Source organism: Nannobrachium achirus (genome assembly GCF_963921795.1).
Source record: "Nannobrachium achirus genome assembly, chromosome: 18".
In the NCBI taxonomy this organism is placed as follows: Eukaryota; Metazoa; Chordata; class Actinopteri; order Myctophiformes; family Myctophidae; genus Nannobrachium; species Nannobrachium achirus.
In genome coordinates this window covers 33,650,168-33,672,410 of record NC_137825.1, presented here as the reverse complement: position 1 = coordinate 33,672,410, position 22,243 = coordinate 33,650,168, and the positions used below count along the sequence as shown (strand labels likewise).

The 22,243-nt window shown below is 44.4% G+C and overlaps 1 protein-coding gene and 1 pseudogene across 2 annotated transcripts in view; both read right to left on the bottom strand.

The window, feature by feature from the left end:
* ttyh2 (tweety family member 2) overlaps window positions 1-22,243 on the bottom strand; it is a 162,608-nt gene that overhangs the window by 29,046 nt on the left and 111,319 nt on the right. Inside the window, 2 exon segments of the mRNA XM_080748098.1 lie at window positions 2,020-2,092; window positions 18,852-18,947. Coding sequence (XP_080604224.1) covers window positions 2,020-2,092; window positions 18,852-18,947 — 169 coding nt within the window.
* LOC308303778 (NAD kinase-like) lies at window positions 8,077-9,189 on the bottom strand (annotated as a pseudogene). Its single transcript has 2 exons — window positions 8,771-9,189; window positions 8,077-8,735 (listed from the first exon to the last, which is right to left on the bottom strand). The product of its transcript is annotated as an NAD kinase-like (transcript).

The window sequence follows — 22,243 nt, the reverse complement described above, 5'->3', positions numbered from 1 at the left end:
TTTGATCATAGTGTGTGTCTATATTTAGCAGAAGGACCCCTTGCTGATCAGAAGTCCCTGGAAGCTGTGGGCTGAGAGGAGGAGCCGGTGCAATATGAGGACGCCTGCTACATTCTTCTTGTATTCTACATTCCCCTCTTCCCCTCTACATCCAATGAGTTGGCTGGTGTTAGCTTGTCACCATTGGTGTGTGAATGTGGGAAAGTGAGGATGCTGGCGTCGACTGTTCGCCGCGTCACCTCACAATGTACGAATCAATGAAAAGATATTGTAAAGCGCTTGGTGTACATAGAAAAGTGCTATTAAAATGCAATTAATAATGATTAAATAAATACAAAATTCAGTAACACTCTTCGCGCTTCAAAAACAGACGATCTACCAGCTCACAACGGGTCGCATCGCAATTTTTTTTTGTTTGTTTGTTTAAAAGTTAAAGATCTACTATATATTCTGAAAATAATCACTGTTTGCTATAGTTTATACAGAGTCAATCCAGCTCTTTAGAAACCGAAAGTACATTTTCAAACGGGTTACTTACTGTTTCCCATTGTGTTGCGCGATCATTGTTGTGTATTGGCTGCATGCTAGCCACTCACTGCAATCACTGTTCTGTTACTGACTATGTGCAGTTGCTCTCTCTCAAACCGATCAACTAGGTGCCAGACAAGCTGATACACAACAAATCATTGACCTGTGTATAATGGCTGTGGGTGTGAAATAAGCTCGGGCTCCTCGAATAAAGTGCTGCAGCGCAATATATGGAGAAACAACGTTTTTCTCCTGTCAGTTAAAGTGAGAAGTAGGATCACAGAATGCATAGGAATTGTAATCAAGGATCATAAGTAAACCAAGAACAGTCAAAACAGAATGAAAAAAAATAAAATACAAATCTGTACAACAAATGACCTGGCATCTATCTGCATAACATGCCATCTAAATGACATTTTAACCTAAGACTGAAAGGTCATCAAGGCTAGGGCAAGAGCTACTTGCTGAGTTTTCTACTCCACTCACAGTTAAGTGTGAATGTGTTGCTGCTGCTGAAGGCATGTCATGGTACTTATCGAGAGACTGCAGGTCGTGAATGCTGAAGCACTTAAGCAAACATCAGCAGGCCCATCTCAGCGCCACTAGAGCATCGATCTTCCTGACGGAAAAATGAACTTGTCCTGCAGTGCAGCGGCAATGTGGATCGCATGTTTATGCATGTTTATGGACTGGAGGGAAATGTGCAAATGTGTCCCGCTACCGGAGGATTTACAGTATGTGGGAAGGCGACAGCTAATGGCATTGAGTGTTCGCTCTCAGCCAAACAAAATCATGGCATATAGGTCTTCATGATACCATAAGCATATCACTCAGTACTCTATGGGTATAAGTAACAGTGCTTCCGCCATTTGTGGCGGCTACCAACTATGGTACAGTATGTTTGTACATTCTCACTGAGGAGTTATGGTATTTTGTGTCCTTTGCAATGAGTTCTACTATTCTGTCATATCACACGCACGCACACACACGCACGCGCGCGCGTGTACACACACACACACACACACACACACACACACACACACACACACACACACACACACACACACACACACACACACACACACACACACACACACACACACACACACAGTATAGGTATCATACACCCTCCGCTCTTCATCGAGACTTTATATAGTGTAGTGTGAGCGCTAAAGAAAAACAATTAATCATGGTCATCAGGTGTGATGGAGATTGATTTGCAGAGCTGCATGGCGACGGGTCAGTCAATCAGTCAGTCACACTGGGTGGATGGAGGAGTAGGGGGATAGTTGCAGTAACTCACCACAGGGTGGATGGAGGGGGGACAGAGTGACATGGGGGCAGGGGGACAGGGGGACAGGGTGAGGGGACGGTGGTGGCAGTAACTCACCACAGGGTGGATGGAGGGGGGACAGAGTGACAGGGGGACAGAGTGACAGGGGGACAGAGTGACGGGGACAGGGTGAGGGGACGGTGGTGGCAGTAACTCACCACAGCGGTGGCCAGGTCGGCTCCCAGCGAGGCCCAGCTGAGGACCAGCGTCAGCACCCCGAACACCATCATCCTGCAAGGAGACACGGATGCACACAAAGGGTTGCTATTTGTTTGGAACCACTTACGGTTATCTGAAGTCCTATATATACTTAAAAGGCCACTTTTGGTTTCATTCCTACACTCTCAGATTTACACACCTGTAAGGGTCCATTTGGAACCCCCTAAAGGAATCCCCCTGAGCATCCTTGGACCCCACTTTGAGGACCACTGATTTGGTGGACCGGAGGAGTCCCAGGGTGTTATACTAGACTAGGCTTTTTGATTGAAGACTTTATTGCATAGAAAAAAAGTACAGTTTCATGACGGTACAGTTCACTGGTACAAGGTCAACTAAAAGGAGATCCTGGGAAAGCACTTGGCTTATTTACACAGGAAACCATAGAAGCTCTTGCTGGAGTTAACATTGAATGACGGACGGCCACCTACTGTTTTCGCTCTACATTAAAAAGCCTTTTTTACAGTACACTCTACGCTGTGTTCTGAGTTTGTAGATCGCCTCTTTTCACCTGATGAATAGGGATGACAGGCTTGACATCGGTAAAGCCCTGAATGGATTAGCAAGCACCTAACTATCTCCGAACTACTCTGCCCAGTCTCAACATCAACAACTTAGATCCTCTGACCAGATGCAGATACACGCCAGTTTGAGCGTGTGTGTGAGAGAGTGAATGAGACTGAGAACTCTAGCTTGCCTTCATGTGTGGGTTTGTACAGATTTGCAGCGCAGTATGTGTAATGTACGACACTGTCTTAACTTACAGTGCATCATGATGTTTGTGTGTGCGTGTGTGTGTGCGCGTGTGGTTTTACATGCTAAGCCTACATGAAAGCAAGCAGATCAATAGCCATTAGCAGATGAACACAGATCAGCATTGGTTTGGTGAAACAAATCCCTTGGAAATCCAATCCACCCCTGTTGATTAAACCCAGACATACATTGTGTGCTGGTGGTCTTATCCTCCTACCAATTAGCAGGCGAGGATGCATAGAGTAAGCTGGTGGTATTATCCTCATAGCAATTAGCAGGCATGTAGGATGCAAAGGCCACAGAAGAGGGAATCCAGGCAAAGGGAATCCAGTGATCCAGGCCGCTCTTTCAAAAAACACTGATGCTCCAGTGCATCTTTATTATAGAAACGCAGGGCAAAAAAGGAGCTAAAAAGAGCTGTCATTTGAAGCTGCATTGTGCAATATTTTTGCTTGTCACAAAGCCAGAACGGAACATGTTGAATGAAGTCTTCATTTAAACGAAACGACATAGCACATCTACAAGCTCACATTGCGTCGCATCGTGGCACATTGTGAGCTTGTAGATCGGCTATTTTCAAATGGCCAAAATGTATATAGCCTAGGGCATACAAGTGGTATGTTTTGTAATAATAATAATCAAAATCTACGAAGTAACTAGTAACTAAAGTGTTCAAATAATTGTAGTGGATAAAAGTAGAATAAGTCGATATGAGATGTAGTGGAGTAGAAGTATTGGAATACTCCAGTAAAGAAGAAATACGTCAAAATAGTACCTAAGTACAGTTCTTAATTAAATCTACTCAGTTACTTTACACCACTGGTTGTCTCTCTCTCTCTGTGTCCTCACGTTGACCTGCTGGTTGCATGACGTGAGCGCCGCTGACGCTGAGCAGAGTTACGGCTTCACAAAGAGCACAAGGCCTTCCAGAGTCCTTAGTCTCTCTCTGATTAAACCCATCAAGACTTGGAACGCAGTATTACTTTGACCATTATTGTATGCTTTAACTATTGAAAAATAGCAGATATACAGGCTCACAGCGCGGCACCGAGTGCCGCGCTGCGAGCTTGTAGATCTGCTTTTTTTTTTTTATCATGAAAATGTGTGCAAATCTTTGAATATATCTTTTTTTAAAGCGAACATTTGTAACTCTAATATTTGCTTCTCGGGAGGTCCCTGATACACAATATTTTGAGACGGGGGTCGGCGGCCAAATACCTATCATTCTAGGGGTCCTTGACATGAAAAAGTTTGAGAACCACTGACGTAGAAACATACATTTTTCAAAAACCTTAGAAGGATTTAGAAGACATATCGGGTCAAATATATTCAAAGACATTTACGATTTTTCAAAAAATAGCAGATCTACAAGCTGAGCTTGTATATCTGCTATTTTTTAATAGTTGAAGCATAAAATAATGGTTAAAGTAATAATGGGTACTAATGCGTTCCCGGTCTTAATGAATTAAAGCCAACATTAGGGCCAGATGCAGGTGGTGGGCTGGGGAGGGCGCTCTGTATTCTCTCACAGTAATGTGGCCTAAGTGACTAAAATGCTGGATGGTCCTGTGGGTGTCAATGACTATTACCGTCTCCCCTTGGCCCCTGGCAGCGTATATGCTGGTGACAACAACGTGTTTGCATTCTCTGTTTGTCTGCCCTTTGTTACTTTCAATTTCCCTCTACCTGTTGTTGTTGTGTTTGTGTGTGTGTATGTATGCATGAGGGCACCTGCTGTGAAGGTCAATTGATCACTAAAGAGAAAAATCCACAGTGGTAATTTATTAATGTGTAGTAGTAGGCTATAGGCCTACTTGTTCGACTTTATTATTGTTTCTAGAGCAACTCCAAAAGTTTTCCGCACTACCCTTTTCTGATTGGACAATATATAATAGACCATTTGTCAGCCTTCTGGTTGGTCCTTGACTGACCAACCAGCAGGCTCTTTCTACCTTGTTCTGCCCTGGTTCCGCCCTGGTTCCACCTTATATGGTTGTTTATGTTGAATTTGCTAAAACATCATTTTGCCCTTCAGTCACTACTGCACATGATCGAGATGTTCCTTTTTACTGACACCAAGTTTAAAATATGAATTGAATACAAAGAACATTAATGCGAAGCAACTGAAAAACACATTATTTCAATGGTAGACGATGGAGAGAAAGGATTTTTGTCCAACCAAGAAACGGCAACCAATGGGTGCGAAGAGGGGCAGGAATTGACAAAGGGTCAGTTGATTTGAGGATTGGTCAAGACATCACAATATCTATCTTCTAACTATAAATTAGCCAAATCTATATCTGTCTGTCTGTCTGTCTGTCTGGCTCTCTCTGTCTGTCTGTCTGTCTCTATCTCTGTGTGTGTGTGTGTGTGTGTGTGTGTGTGTGTGTGTGTGTGTGTGTGTGTGTGTGTGTGTGTGTGTGTGTGTGTGTGTGTGTGTGTGTGTGTGTGTGTGTGTGTGTGCGCGCGCGCATGTGTGTCTGCACTTACAGGAAACACAGAGTGACGTCATCCAATGGGAAAACCCTTGAAATAACCATACGGGCCAAACATAAATTAGTAATTTATCTATTTATGTCTGTGTTTGTGTCTGTGTTTATGCCCGTAGCCCATGGCCAGTAGTCAATCTATTTTTTATCTAAAAAAGTATTACAAGAGCAAATACAAGCAATGATAATTGCGTAAAGCTGTAAGGTTTGAACTAAATGTCTAGCTCAAAGAATGTGGAAGTAGTAAGATGCAAAATAAAAAAGTGGCGGAATAAATATAAAATTGGAACTAACACAATTAACTCATAATAGTTTCTTTTAATTATTGTTCTTCGTCGTCATGACTGCCAGTTCCCACCTGACGTTGTGTGTGAGTTCTGACTGCTCCAGACCGTATTGAAGAACTGCTAGCTTGGATAACGTTTTCAGGCTAGGACTCAAGTCTAAGATATACAGTTCCTTATCAAAGAGGATGATACGATCTCCTACAATGCAACAGCACATCCTATACCCTGAACTCGGGCCTTTCCCCTTGGGCACAACCTTCTTCCAGGAGAAGGTCTCTGGACTGAATTTCCACAGATCATTGAGGGTAGAATTACTCAATGAACTGTATCCACCAAATATGTACAGCTCTCCATTGTAGGTAAAGGCTGAATGACAAAAGCGTCCTTCTGAATCCAGCTGCCCAGAAGGCGTGCTCAGCCAGGAGTTGGTCTCTGTGTCAAACACTCTGATGGTGCAGGCTATGGTCCTGTTGCCTCCAAATACAAAGATCTGTGTCCCGATGATGGTGGCAGAGGGATTACCTAAAACAGGTGGAGGGGTTCCTCTGGTGTTAATTAAAGTCCAAACCATTGTGGTGGTGTCCAACTTGCACATGTCATTAAATACAGTATTCGAATTGTGTCCTCCATGAATATACATGACCTTCCTCAAGACGCAGGCTGAGTGGTACCACCTCCCTTCTGGAACAGTCCCAGAAACCTCAGGCTTTACCCATATGTGGGTGTCAATATCAAATGCATAAAGAATGTTACAGAGAGCGTCCGTGCTGCGTATAATACCTCCCCAGATGTAAACTATATCATCCATCAGCACAGCTGTGTGGTTGTTCCTGGAGGCAACCAAAACCTGACATTCTCCTCTTCCTGGTGTCACTGGGGGCAACTTCACCCAGCGCAAAGACACTGTGTTGAAGACATGCACTTCAATCTGACCTGTGTCACAGTCCCAGGCTCCTCCAAAAAATAACACTTTGTGTTCCACTCCTACAGCAACGCGACCGAATGCAAATCGCAGTCCATCCAGAGGCCCCGACCAGTAAAACATTTCTCACGCCAGCCCAGCAGCAAACCACATCAAACAGGATTCTTCAAGCGTTGCTCTCCTATTGGAGTCCTATTGTTGCAACTTATATTGGTTCAGTTGCACAAACGTCACACAAAGTTTGTCCAATCCACAAAGCCGATGCCGCTGGGGTGGACCAATGAAGGAAGCCGATGGCTGCTGATCTTCCTAATATAAATTGCTCACCAGTCCAGACAGACTCTTTTAACTCATTTAGTGCCACCCCTTTCACCACTAGAGGGCGCCCAGTGGCCATAGAAAATCCCATAGAGATATGCTGGTATATGCAGAAGCCCTGCAGCCATGACTTGCCTGAACACTTTCCTTTGTGCATGTACAGGAAGAGGATGAAGTTAGCTTGAAGTTAGCTATTGGCTACCAAGCATTTTAGAAGCCTTATTTTCGTCAACTTAGCCATGATTAAACCTTGCACACCTCATGCATGGGAAAAAAACAGAGAAGAATGAGCTCTAAAAAATCCAATGCAATCCTGGATTGCATTGGAGTGGATTTGTGCAGTTTGTTCACAGCTTTCAAACAAAAAAATCCGATTGGAAATCCGTTCAGGCATTCTTGAGATAATCGCCATTATGTTTTACATGTTATGTAAACAAACATGGCTGCCCTGTATGTTAGATGGGGTTGTATGGGGGTGGAACATGCAAAATCGCGATTGAAATCATGTTCACTAGATTTGATGGGGTCCAAAAAAAAAAAAAAAAATTCAAAAAAAAAATTTTCAATTTTTTTTTTTTTTTTTTTTTAAAGCCGAACTTGTTCGGGATCGGCACTCTGCGATACGATAATAAAGCCGAACTAGTTCGGGATTGGCACTCAATGATCCAAAAAGGACATGGTTGTGATGATGACATTGTGATGTTATTGAGTAATGATGTCATAATAATGATCACAAAATAAATCACACCAGTGCAAAGTGAGCGGTGCAAACATGACACACGTGCATATCTCCTTGTATAATACAAATAGATAAGACAGAATTTTAGAAGAACAGTATTTTCTACTCGCGTCCGTGCAATCACACTTGAAATTTCCCAAAATTGTGTCTTGCCATTTGGGACAGTGTGCTATGAGTATGACTAATAAATTCATATAAATTAAACCATTCAAGATATCTCTGAACAAAATGGAAGCACACCATTCCTGATGAAGCCAGTCGATTGTTGGCTTGAATATGTGCTGGGAAAAAAAATTGAATTCAGTAACGAGTGCAGTAGGGTGGCTTCCATATGCTTAGTTATCACGTAGGAATGTAGGTACAGTACTTAAGATGTAGGCCACGCCTTGTGTCCCGGACAAAGTCAGATGTTGGAGCTGAGCTCCTTCCAGGAGCACCGCTCAAAACTCCCTTAAATGTACACATGTGTGTGCACATGTGTTCAGGGTTATTCAGTTCTCTGTGCCCGAGGAATCGGAGATGAAGTCTGCCAGCGGCGCCAGGTGCAGACACTGGGCCAGGCTCTCAAACCAGTCGTGCACCACGTCGTGACAGCAGATGGACGGCACCGGGTGGTGGGACGTGGTGATCTTCACCAGGTCCCCGTGCCGGATCTCCTGCCGGTTTCCGGCCGTCGAACGACACCCAGGCGGTGCTCCTGGTGTCTGGCGACATGGCGATGGCGAGCTCCTCCCTGGCGGGCACCACGATGGGCCTGAGGGAGAGCGAGTGCGGGCAGACAGGCGTGACCAGGACGGCCGGCACGTTGGGGTGGACCATGGAGGCGCCCGCCGCTGCCGCGTGCGCCGTGCTCCCCATCGGCGTGGACACGATGACGCCGTCGCCCCGCACCGAGGTGATGAGGTGTCCGTCCAGGTACAGGTCCACGTTGGACAGGTAGGGCCATGGCCCACGGTCCATCACCACCTCATTCAACATCTGTAGCTGCAGGATGGCCCCCGCGCCAGAAACCTTGTGCATCGCAACCTTGACGGGGGAAACGCTGCCCTGGAAAAGAGAGGAGGCGTGCAGCAACGTCCCGTCCCCGCCCAGGCAGACGATGAGGTCTATGCGGTCCGAGATGTCGTCGGGGCCCTCTCTGAAGCCCTCTCTGAAGGCAAGAGGGGCCCTCTTGCTTCCGTCCACAGCCGACTGTGGACGGAAGCAAAGGATGGGTCCTTCAACAGCGTTGCGTCGTCCACCATGCTCCTCTCCACGTACACCATGGTCTGCTTGTCCTCCACCAGAAAGCGGCAGAGCTCTTTGAAGGGCTCCGCCAGGCTGTCGTCCCGGGCCTTTCTGATGACCAACACGTGGGCGGGCGGCTCGTTCCAGGTGAGTCTGTGGCTGGCCGGGTCCTGGACGTGCATGACCGACGTCGGGTTGGGAAGAATAAAGCGGGCTCTCTGTTTAGGAGAGCTCTCCTCCGTCTCCTCTGCCCTCTTCTCTGTGGGCGAACAAGAGAGATCCGACTAGGGCTTGTGTTGTTGACCTGGAGATCCTGGCGACTCCGTCTCCCGGAGCAGCCTTTCGTGATCGTCCCCCGGCCGCTGTGAGCTCTTTCCCTCCCGCTTTCCGCTTGGTGACGTGGTGGATGCTGGCTGGCCGCGGTGCTTGGCCACCTCTGACCCCTGCCCTGCTACCTGGCCTGAAAAGGGCCTGGGCATGGCTCTCTCCAGGGAGGCCGGAGAGCACGACCTCCAACTGTGGTCGTCCATTTGAAAATTATGTTTCTTTCTGTGTTTGCTTAAACAAGTTAAATGTTCCCAAATAGAAACTTTAATCACACACGCATGCACACACACACACGCACGCTCGCTAGTTGGTCCAGTGCTCATGCGTGTTTATGTGGTTGTGTTTGTGTATGTGGTTTATCAGTTTCTGGGAAAAATAGAGCTTATTAGGCAATGTCTGAGGGGGGCTACATCAGAGTGCACAGTTAAAAAGACACAAAGATGATTGCGTCCTTTTAGAAAAAAAAAACATATATATAACGTAACATTTACAAGCAATTAAAACCTCCCCATGGTAAGGAGATCATAAATTTGTCAACATGGGCAAGATGGCTGGTTGACTTGTTGATTGCCCTGCTAATTGTCCTGTGGGTGAATGTCCAACACACACACACACACACACACACACACACACACACACACACACACACACACACACACACACACACACACACACACACACACACACACACACACACACACACACACACACACACACACTATTATTTTAAGCCCATCTCGGATTGGTCCACAGCGACCGCCCAATCACAAGAGAGAGCACTCAGTGAGAGCAGGCAATACACAAGAAGAGTAGCCACACACAATAGGGGGCGGGGCGCCCACACTGAAAAGTAGTGGTCGCAAGACAAGAAAAGATATTAAATTAAAAAAGACATAAATCTCAGCACGTCTCTGTTCCAGAGAGACAGACTTTCATAAGGGGTACACATTATAGTGTATCATTATTTTATGCTTTAAATATTGAAAAACAGCAGATATACAAGCTCACAGCGTGGCACCGAGTGCCGGGCTGCGAGCTTGTAGATCTGCTATTTTTTATTTATTTTGAAAATTATAATTTTGACCCTGTCTTTTGAATCCTTCTAAGGTTTTTTGGGAAAACCTATTAGTAGGGTCTCAACCTGAGGTTCTGTGACCATCCTCTGGGAAGGATGGTTTGATGATTGATTTGACCTCTATGGACCCTTTATAAAAGATTTAGCTCCCAGGTCCCTCGCAGAAATGCCAGCAAAATGTTTGACAGCTAGGGTAATTTTCAGTCTCATTCACTTACTATACACTACACTATAAAGGCAAAAATGACTCCCAAAATATCTGCTTTAAGTGGGATGTGAAGGGTCAAAATAGGGGTGTTTAATTATTCTGAATCCATTGGAAGCATTTGTTTTGCATGAAAACATTCCTTGGGCCCCAAAAGCCCAAGGAATGGACCCCAAAAGACTGTGAAAATTGATGACTCATCACTAAACCATAGATTTGTTGGCCGTTCTTAGTCCAAGGAATGTTTTTCATGCAAAACAAATGCTTCCAATGGATTCAGAATAATTAAACACCCCTATTTTTACCCCTCACATCCCACTTAAAGCAGATTTTTTGGGAGTCATTTTTGCCTTTATAGTATAGTGTATTGTAAGTGAATGAGACTGAAAATTACCCTAGCTGTCAAACATTTTGCTGGCATTTCTGCGAGGGACCTGGGGGCTAAATCTTTTATAAAGTGTCCATAGAGGTCAAATCAATCATCAAACCATCCTTCCCAGAGGATGGTCACAGAACCTCAGGTTGAGACATGTTTCTATGTCAGCAATCTGGCCAGCCATCGTCAAAGAAAAGGTCCTTTTCACTTAACTGGAGCTCAGTTAGTCTGTTCTTGAGAGACTACTGTGTCAGTGGTTCTCAAACCTTTTCATGTGAAGGACCCCCAAAATGATATGTATTTGTCCACGGACCCCCATCTCAAAATATTTAGTTCCAGGGACCACCCAGAAGCAAAATATGAGTTACAAACGTTCGCTTTGAAAATACATATATTCAAAGATTTGCACACATTTTCACGACTTTTTCAAAAATAGCAGATCTACAAGCTCGCAGCACGGCACTCAGTGCCGCGCTGTGAGCTTGTATATCTGCCATTTTTCACTGGTTAAAGCATTCAATAATTCTAGGCCTAAATGGGTTAAATTAAAAAATACATAAATCTCAGCAGTCTCTGTTCCAGAGGGACAGACTTTCAATTAAAGGCATTTTTATTTAGACTAAAGGCATGTGATCGCTGTTTTGTTGTCTCCGCCAGGCCGAAAGTCATGGAAAGAGTATGTTTTCGTCCGAGGCCAATGTTTGCAAAACACATTTCTGTACACTACTACAAATTCTTTCCACAAATCATGCAAATCGGTGGACAGTATTTCTATCTCCGATTACCATATTCCATTCTAGAATATAGCTAAATTTGGCTTCCAAAATTTGCAGGATTGCTCAGTTTTGAACAAAATGCCTCAAATCATGAACACAGTGTGGTGAAATTGGGCGAAATGTGAAATCTCTATAGTCATGTGATCAAGACCGATCTGTTCGATATGTCATATTCCATCCTAATTGACTAATATTGGCACCCAAAGTTTGCAGGATTGCTCCATTTTGAACAAAATGCCTCAAATCACGAACGCAGCTTGCGATTACCGTGTCATTTTCCACACCTATTCCCTAGGTCAAGGAACAAATGCCACCTTTTTCCCATTGGACAGTTATAGCGCCTTTTGTAAAACCTTTTTTTTTAAACAATGCCTCAAATCATATATGCAGCGTCCGATTGCCGTGAAAGGCCTAAGATTGGTGAAGAAGACATGCCACCCTTTTCACATTGGTCTATCATAGCACCACCAGGACGCCTGAGCTGGCGGAAACCTGTGCTCGGAAGAGTTCAAAAGTAGTGAAAATAGCAGATCTACAAGCACACAATGCGTTGACGCACTTTCTTTCAGTATGTCTGTCATAATCCTTAACCCATATTGCGTGGCTACATGCAGTTTGTGTTTGTAATGTGTGTACTGTATGTGTGCTTGTGTGTTTGTGAACACCACAGGTGCTAGATTGCTGAACCTGCATGTATGGAAAAAGGTGGTCCGAATGAATACAGTATGTGAACGCCACAGCTGCTAATGTATCATGGCCAATCAAATTATGCCAGCTGTGAAGGACACCCTCATGTGGAGCAGATAAGAAGACAGGAACACTACTCTTCTAGAAGACCCTGACCCAGGCTCCACTGACTGACTGACCACCTCAGGCTGACATGCTGCTGGTTCCTCAACTCCTGTGCTTGCTGGGCCTCATGGCACTAGGTATGTTAACATAAGTGTTCTTCAAAAGGCTGTATAGTACTACAGTATATGGTTCCATATTGTTCCATGTGGTGTATAGTGTATCTACAAGCTCTGACTGTGAGCTTGTAGTTCGGCAAGCTTTCACAATATTTATCTGTGGAACCAAGTCAAACTAAATATGATGCCTCAACTCTTACAATTCCAAGTGGTTGTCAGGGTCCCCAGTTCAAATAGGATTTTTGTCTTGAAAAGTTTGGGGATCCTTGCTATCGTTCCATGGTAGTGGGTCTTTCTTTCAAGGACCCCCAGTTTGACATACATTATACATTCAACTGCATACCCCTACACTGTAAAGTGATAATTTTACACTCAGAGTCACAAAACTGTAAGGGTCCATTTGGTTCCCAACTTATAGGCTAAATCTTTTAGCTGGGAACCCCCTGGAACACCCTCGAGTGCCCCTGGGGGTCCCCGGACACCACTTTGAGAACCACTGCCTCATGGTTCATATAGAGCCATATGATTGCAGTTTATGTCTAACCTCTATATGTAGTCCACCTGCTGATTTAATTTATGCTCTTAGATTATAGATGTGCAGATATCTTTAGATTTTTCTTTTGATTTCCCTGGGTGTGTGCGTGATGTGTGTGTTTGTGTGTGTGTGTGTGTGTGTGTGTGTGTGTGTGTGTGTGTGTGTGTGTGTGTGTGTGTGTGTGTGTGTGTGTGTGTGTGTGTGTGTGTGTGTGTGTGTGTGTGTGTGTGTGTGTAGGCACAGTGCACGCCAGTCCCTCTGCTGCGTTCAAGCTGGAGCGTGGAAACTGTCCAATGTTCTGGTTCAGCTTCAACGGCCGCTGCTACAAGTTCACACCTTCAGACCTGACCTGGAACGAGGCAGAGAAGAACTGCCTGTCTCAAGGTGCCCACCTGGCCTCTGTCCACAGCCCGGAGGAGAACACCTTCGTCCTGAACCTGATCCGGAACTTTGACCAGTCGCCCGGACCCACCTGGATTGGACTGAACGATTACTACGTGGAGGGTAACTGGCTGTGGTCCGGTGCACAGTGTGTGACAACACACTGTGGACCTCAGTGGTGTGACTCTGTATGTTCTCTCAAATATCGTTCCGTTTGTGTACTGCGTACAAAAACATCTTGTTGAGTGGAATGTGTGATTCAGCCCATTGATCATGGGTAATGGGTCTCCACAATAAAAGTGCCTGAAATATAATCTGTGTTAATGTGTTTACTGGTGCCATCATTTCAGCTGTCTCCATTAGTGATTCCATCAGATTTTGATTCTCTGAATGCGCTTCATTCAGAGAATCAAAATGTGATGAACTTGAATAGTGAAGAAAAGGTTTTGAACTCTTGGACTTGAACGCTTGGACTGCGAGCACAAAGCAGTTAAGTCTGCAAACAGGTAAGCTGTCCAGTGGCTCCATGAAAGTGGCTGCCTAGAAGACCAACCAACCATTCTGTGAATCCATAGCTCTGCACATGTACTTTAAATGCTACGATCTGCACGGTAAAAAACTCAGTGTTAATTCAACCCAGAAGAGCGTAAAAATGGAACCAAATGGACCTGTCTTCTGAGTTGAATTAACACTATATACTGCATGTGCTTTACTGTGTACTGCAAGCCGGTGTTCATTTTGTTGACTAAAACTATGACGAAAAATGTTTCTCAACTACATTTTTTAACTGATGAAAACTGAATAAAAACTATGCTACAATGACTTAAATAAAGACTAAAATGTTAGGGAGGGACTAGTGGAGAAGAGAGCCAGTAGAACAAAAAGACAAGTCATTTTATGTTTGGTTGCAACCTGAAAATAGCAGATCTAGAAGCTCACAACGACTCGTTGTGAGCTCGTAGATCGGCTATTTTCAGCATGCAACCAAGAGTAACATCTGCCATTACGACGCCATCAAGGCCTAACTAAACTAACTCTAAATCAAAATGTGCTGTCAAAATCAACACTTCTGCAAGCTATTGTGTACTTCTCACACTTTCAGTATAATCATACACACACGCTGCGAGCTCTGACTGTGTGTAACATGGATATGGGAACCTAAAGGCCAGAAGAACCTAATCTGCTTGAAATTCCTCCCACAATTTCCACTGCAGCGGAATGGAGCAGCAAAACCCTGGGAGGTTGGACTCACATTTCTGTGTGTGTGTGTGTGTGTGTGTGTGTGTGTGTGTGTGTGTGTGTGTGTGTGTGTGTGTGTGTGTGTGTGTGTGTGTGTGTGTGTGTGTGTGTGTGTGTGTGTGTGTGTGTGTGTGTGTGTGTGTGTGTGTGTGTGTGTGTGTGCGTGCACGCGTGCATGTGCGTGTGTGCGTGCGGTACAGGGTTGACCTGGCTCGAACCCGGGCCTGATGGATGTAGAGAGACAGAGTGAGGCTTGGGTGGGTGAGCCCACTCTGAAAACATACTCACGAATGGGGGAAGAAACAACTAAATCCCCCAACAAATATTGTACACTTTGGCTGCAGGTACAGCACAGTGCGTGTGTGTGTGTGTGTGTGTGTGTGTGTGTGTGTGTGTGTGTGTGTGTGTGTGTGTGTGTGTGTGTGTGTGTGTGTGTGTGTGTGTGTGTGTGTGTGCGTGCGTGCGTGTGCGTGTGTGTGCGTGCGCGCGGTGTGCTTGTGAGTTCATGCATGAATCTGCCTTTATCTGAATCTGCCTGCTGTTAACCAATGTTTTAAACTGTTAAATGTTTTTTTTTTTTTTTTTTACATGCGATCTAACTGCTCACAACACATTGCAAAGTGACATGTTGTGAGCATGTACTGTACAGTACACAGGCTATTTTCAGTGCAGGACTCAGTCGTATGACAAAGTATAAACCATGTGCTTATGCAAGTGGCTAAAGAACCACAGTCGTACGGTCCACACCGCTAAGTGGCTTATATACATCCTTGCTTACAAACGAAAACAGTTCTGCTGCTTGCATAAGATTCTGTTTATGCATCGGGTGGGAGGATTCAAGTCAACTTCAAGATACATAGGAGTTGCAGTACGTAGGCTCAGCTCTCTCATTTAAACTTTTTTTCTGACCAAGGACCCCGTCTGCAGCTGATAGAGAGATGAAGCGGTCCCTGCTTCATCGACGAACAACTTTTTAATAGATTCCATAGATGGCTTCATAGACTTGTTTGACAACACTATCATCAGTGTTGTTGTGTCAATTAATGTTTTTTTTTAAATTATTTTACACGTTATCTTTTCTATTACTAATGTTGTATGTTCACAGACATTTAACCACTTAAACCTTCAATGCTCTGCTTCTCTGCCTCTATACCAAACCTCTTTGAAAATAAAAGATCTACAAGCTCACAACGCCTCGCGCCTGGAGGCGGTGTAGTTCTGCTACTTTTGGCTAATGTTCCCCTAAGAATAAGAATGCTATAGGGATGAAGTGTTTAATGTAAAAACACACAACTTTGGCATGTCATGTCTTGCTGTGCTCATGATGTCTTGGATATTCTGGTTTTGTATTCTTTGCTTTTGTCTCCCACATTGCAAGCTTTTATGACTTCTGTTTATTAAAGGCTAGTCTACTTTAACATCTGGGACAAGTCCTAAATTATACTACGTGTCATGTTCTGAGCTTGCAGATCTACCACCCTATATTGACATGCCCAAAATCGGGACAGCAGTTTCAAAGTGGTTGTGTGGTGTTCCTGTTAAAAAATAAATAAAAAAAGAATAAGAGAGTATGTGTTTGTGTTTACTTTTATTCCCTCCCTCATTGAACTAGACCAGGGGTTCTCAAACCTTTTTAGGCCGTGACCGCCAAAATAAACATATATGAACTGGGGACCCCCACCCTGACAAGCACTTGGAATTGTAGGTATTACGTTTAATGTGCATGTAGATCTGCTATTTTCACAATGTTCGCCTCTTGCTTACTTAATATTTGACAGTTCGGCCAGTTTGGTATTGAAACGGTCTTGAAAATCCTTAAATTGTCACTTTATAAATGTGCAGATACCCTGTATACACTTATGTTGTTGTTTTTTTTACCGTGGAGAGAGCCATTTTTTTTTTACATTAAGCTAATTATCTGGGGACCCCACAAAATAATTTGGGGACCCCACTTGGGGAACCACTGAACTAGACATTAGTGGCGCATGTACTCAAGTAAATACTTGCGTACGTGCCACCGGGCCAGGAAGCACTCGGGACGACTGCTGCGCTTCTAATCCATGTCAGTTTCACACTTGATTTAAAGCAGGTCAAGTGTGTTAAGCTATAAGGGGGTCCGCGGGAAGTGGTGCTGTGTGTGGATCTGTCTGTGACTGTGTCTCTGCACGCTGCTTCAAGCACATCGTCCCCTGGGGGGCTGTAGTGAGAGGTCAGCCCACTGTGCCAGAACCACGGCTGACAGGGCAAATACAGAGAAATACTGCACCACTGACCAGGGACATGCTGGGCCCCTGATTCAGCCCGGGAAAAAAAGAGTTGTAGAGGCCCTCATTGCGCGCTATAGAGAGAGATCTCTCTCTATAGCGCTGCTGCTACTCAAAGATTTGCCATTTCAGATCATGACAAGTGACAAGCCAGTGGGCCAATTACATGAGTTATATTTCGTCATTGTCGGGTGGAAACCTTGTATGTCCAAAACCATTTTTAAAATGATTTAAACTAGTGAAAACAGCCGATCTACAAGCACAGGTGCGAGGCGTTGTGTGCTTGTAGATCAGCTGTTTTCACTACTTTTGTGCGACAGCCTTGTATGATGAAGCAGGGCTTTGCTTTGCGAAAAAATGTACAAATTTGAAACTTGGAGATACAAGGTTTCTGCCCGACAGTGACGATTTACTTTGTTGGACGCCCAGCCCCCAAAATGGAACGAAGGCCGACATTTTATTTTAATTTTTTTCCTAATGGCCTGGACAGGCCTGGACAGGCCGGGAATGAACCGGCCGTTCGGGAGTTGTCCTGCTTTTCCCAATGGCCAGCACGTCCCTGACACTGACTTAAATACAGAGAAATACTGCACCACTGACTTAAATACAGTGAACTGCATGTGTTGGGCAATATTACTTCGGAAAGTATTTAATATTATGTTACTTATTACTCCATTAAAAAGTAATATTATATTACTTATTATTATGTATCATTCAAGAGTAATGTATAAGGGCGAGGTCGCGTTTCGCCCTTAGGCGTCTTACTGGTATATTATATTACATATTATATAACTTTTATTTTTACATTTTTTCTTTTTTCAAAAATCAACCAAACAGCAGAACTAAACATATTGAAGACAGCCGATCCACTTAGGAATATGAAGGTTCCCGGTTTGATGCCCGGCTCCCCCTGGGTTGAAGTGCCCTTGAGCAAGGTACTGAAGTGACTGAAGCCCCAACTGCTCCGGATGAGAAGGTTGGTGCCGTGCATGGTTTCTCCTGTGTATGTGTGTGTGTGTGTGTGTGTGTGTGTGTGTGTGTGTGTGTGTGTGTACTCGTTTTTGTGACATACAGAGGTCCTCACAAGCATAGTAGAATTGGAAAAAATAGACAAAGTGAGGACATTTGCTGGTCCTCACTAAATTTAGGGTTACGGTTAGGGGTTAGGGTTAGGTTTAGGGTTAGGGTTAGGGGTTAGGTTTAGGGATAGAGGTTAGGGTAAGGCCACAGGACTTGCATAAAAATTCTAAGTCTAAGTCTATGTAATGTCCTCAGTATGTAGCAAAAACGAGTATGTGTGTGTGTGTGTGTGTGTGTGTGTGTGTGTGTGTGTGTGTGTGTGTGTGTGTGTGTGTGTGTATTGTAAAGCACTTAGGATGACTGACTTAAAGATAGTGAACGCACAGCTCACCGTGTTTGGTTTGCCCACAATGTTTACTGCAGACAGACAGACAGAGTCCCCCCATAGTGCTCCCTCTGTGTGCAGCACTAAGCTGGGTGAAGCTGAATTAGTTCAAATTATCTCATTATCTCCGCTGTTCTCACCACATCTGTTGTTTCGTGAATCACGAGCAACAGTGAGTTACATAACTGCACGCTCAGTGCCTCAGAGGGACTGTTTGGAACCATCACAACCGTGCGCATCCAACCTGCCCACCTGTCACGATGGCGTGCGCAACGATGTGGCCGCTAGCTGGCAGACAAGACACACACTTTCATATCACAACCTTACCATATTGACTCATTTAGGCCTGAGGCCGATTCTACAAATGCCTTCTAAATCCTAACAGTTTTCTGAAAAACCTTTGTTGCCATCGTTGCCGTCGGGCAAAAACCAAATCTCCAAATATTACGTAAGAAAGAGGCAAACATTGTGAAAATATTGTTCAAATATTGAACCCAAAATATATATATATAAAAAACAGTTTGGCTGTGGGCCAGTTTTGTACGTACGTGGTGAGCAGCCAGCGAGACTGCTTGGCCAGACCCAGACAGGCCAGCAGGCAGATGCCCAGATCCAGGATCAGCAGCAGCAGGTAGGTCAACCACCTGCAAGAGAGAGAGAGAGAGAGAGAGAGAGAGAGAGAGAGAGAGACAGAGAGAGACAGAGAGAGAGACAGAGAGAGACAGAGAGAGGCAGAATGGAATCAGAGGATTAAATAATTGAACCCAAATGCTGTAGAGCTGCAGTATTTCATTCTACTGTGCACAAATTATCATCATTCTGCAGCAGCTAATTGCAGTGGTTCTCAAACTTTTTTGGGACCATAATTTACTAAACGCATATCATGATGATTAAAAAAGATAGAAAAAAATAGCGATTGAAAACAAAGTGTTTATGAAAAGGTTTACTACGGGAATACAATCAAGTGTAAAGTTTGCCCAAAATCTCATTGACTCCTGTTAAGATTATAATGCATTGAGACCACTGAAGGTGAAATATAGCGTCATCTGCTGGGCCATTAATAGGAACAGCAGGCTCAACGAGAACCGGGAAGCGAGCTTCAATTCAGTGTTGAATTTCCAGCGAACAAAGTTCGCCCCTTGGTCTGTCTGCCTCCAGACAGAGGGGCCAGTGTGAATCACACAGCACAACACAAGCAGACCAGACGCTTAATAATGAATGGAGGCAAAAGCATATGGCTGAATATTTCATACTGTGAAAGCGCACACAGGAATGCACGCAACCGCACATACACACACACACACACACACACACACACACACACACACACACACACACACACACACACACACACACACACACACACACACACACACACACACACACACACACACACACACACACACACACACACACACACACACACACACACACACACACACATCCTCAATCCACCCACCAGACTGACTCCACTATCTTTTACCTTCTGTTCCGTTTATTTTTGTTCTGTGGAACACAGTATAGTTCTCATTCTCAACCTTTCCAACCTTTTCTGGACAATTCCAAGTGCTTGTCAGGGGGGGGGGGGGGGGGGGGGGGGTCACCAGTTCATTTCGCAGTCTGAAAGGTTTGGGAACCATCATTCAAGACGGTTGCACAGATAGTGAAAATAGCAGATCTTCAAGCACACAACACCTCGCGTTGCTTGAAGATCAGCTATTTTTGACGATATATGGGCATGGGCATGTGTCAGTCAGATCTGACCAAAGTGAAAATGCAATACTCTTCATACTTTTCTCCGCAAATGTGTTAACCTTTTACACACACAAACACACACACACACACACACACACACACACACACACACACACACACACACACACACACACACACACACACACACACACACACACACACACACACACACACACACACACAGAGTGTGTGCTTGTCTCAGTGTCAGACAGAGTAAGGGAGAGGTAATGAGTCCATTAGCAGGTAGCAGCAGAGAGGAGTATTGAATTATAGCAGAACACCAGGCGTCTGCTTACAGATCAATACGAGCAGAGCAGCCAGTGACTTACTGTAGAGCTCTGAGATCAATAACACAATTATATGCCACTGATATTACACTGTACTGTACATACTCTTCTAGACCACTGCTTCTCAAATAGTGAGCCATTTGTGGGTTGCGGACACATCTTCATGGGTCACGGGTAAATGTAAAAACATTAAAAAAAATGTTCACGAAAAAAAAAAAAGTTAATCAATGATTTTTCAAAAATAGTTTTATGAATTAAAAAGAAACATGGAAAAATCTAAGAAACGTACAGGCAACCGTACATTAGAAAACAAATGTATAAGAAGTGAAAATAGCCAATCTACAAGCTTACAATGCAGCATGAACGATCTGCTCTTTTCACTAGTTTTGGTCCTGGGCAAACGTCTCGTTTCTCTTTTAGGTCTCGAGCTTAAAGGTTTGGGAATTTTCATGCCAAGGACCCCCAAATTGATATAAATGTGACCGTGGACCCCCATCTGAAAATATATTGTGCCAACGACCCCTTACAAGATTTGGAACTCACTCAAGGACCTATGGGGGTCCCCAGGCCCTACTTTGAGAACCCCTGCATTAGAACACGGACCACCATAACTCTTGAGAATGTCCAAATGGAACCACATTTGGTATTTCCTAACTATCAGTCATTTAGCTGGGGACCCCGTGGAACCCTGGGGGTCCAATTGGTGTCTGTTTGTACGTATGGCCACATTAGCCAAGCTGCACAGGACACTTAATGAAATTCACTTCACATTATTTGTGTAAATAAAGTTGCCAGAGGCGGTATTAAAGTTTCTAAGTTGGCATCATGGGCTGAACGCTACTGTGAGCCCCCTATAGATAACACACTGCTGCGTTTCAGGGCATGCATGGGGGTTAATATTAGACTCACTCACCTGGGAGTCTCTCAAGAGTTCAATATTTAAACACCTTTTTAGATCACAGCGCTATATGTCATCAGGCCTTTTAGTGCTCTGCAGATGCATGATGGATAGGCTAGGTCGCTAATGATTGCATTAGCCATATGGAGAGCATGTATGCTGCAAGACAGAACACTGCAGCCAAAGTGGCTGAAGCATCCATGAAGCCACGTCGCATGAACACTGAAGATTGACACGGGAGCAGACCTGAGTCGTCCATGCATGCAACATATGCATGCAACATGCATGCATGTAACATGCATGCAACATGCTGCAGTGAATGTGGTCACCCGCTAGTGGGATGTTGATATTTTAACCACCCCAGCGACCATATTCTGGGGGAACATACACCAAAAAATAGCAGATTTAAAGCGCACACGTGTTGCGTTGATATGTTTTGCCAAAGACAGGAGATATGGTGTTGCACCAAGTACTAGTGCAACTCTGGGTCATTTGACTACTGTAAGTATAGAGGGTCTGAGTGTCATACAAATATCATCCAAGTATTCAGCGGCACCCCTGGACTTGTATCATGGTCGGCACCCTAGGGCAGGGATTTTCAAAGTGGGTGACGGGGAACCCTGGGGTGCCGTGACAGCAGTACAGGGGTGCCGCGAGATAATTTGATAATATTTGGAATTGTTTTGTACAATTGAAAGAATATTTAGTATCATTTTAAACTTGAAGTACAAAGTAATTTTCAGTCAGTTCTAACAAGAAAGGCTATTATCTCAACATTTTCCTTGCAACATAATCACTAAAATATCGTCACTGTTGGGCAGAAACCTCGTATCTCCAAGTTTCAAATGTGTACGTCTTTTGGTAAAGCAAAGCCCTGCTTCATCATACAACACCGTCGCGATGCGAGGCGGTGTGTGCTTGTAGATCTGCTGTTTTCACTACAATATTTATGGGGTGCCCTGAGACAAAAAAGTTTGGGAACCCTGCCCTATAGGGCAGT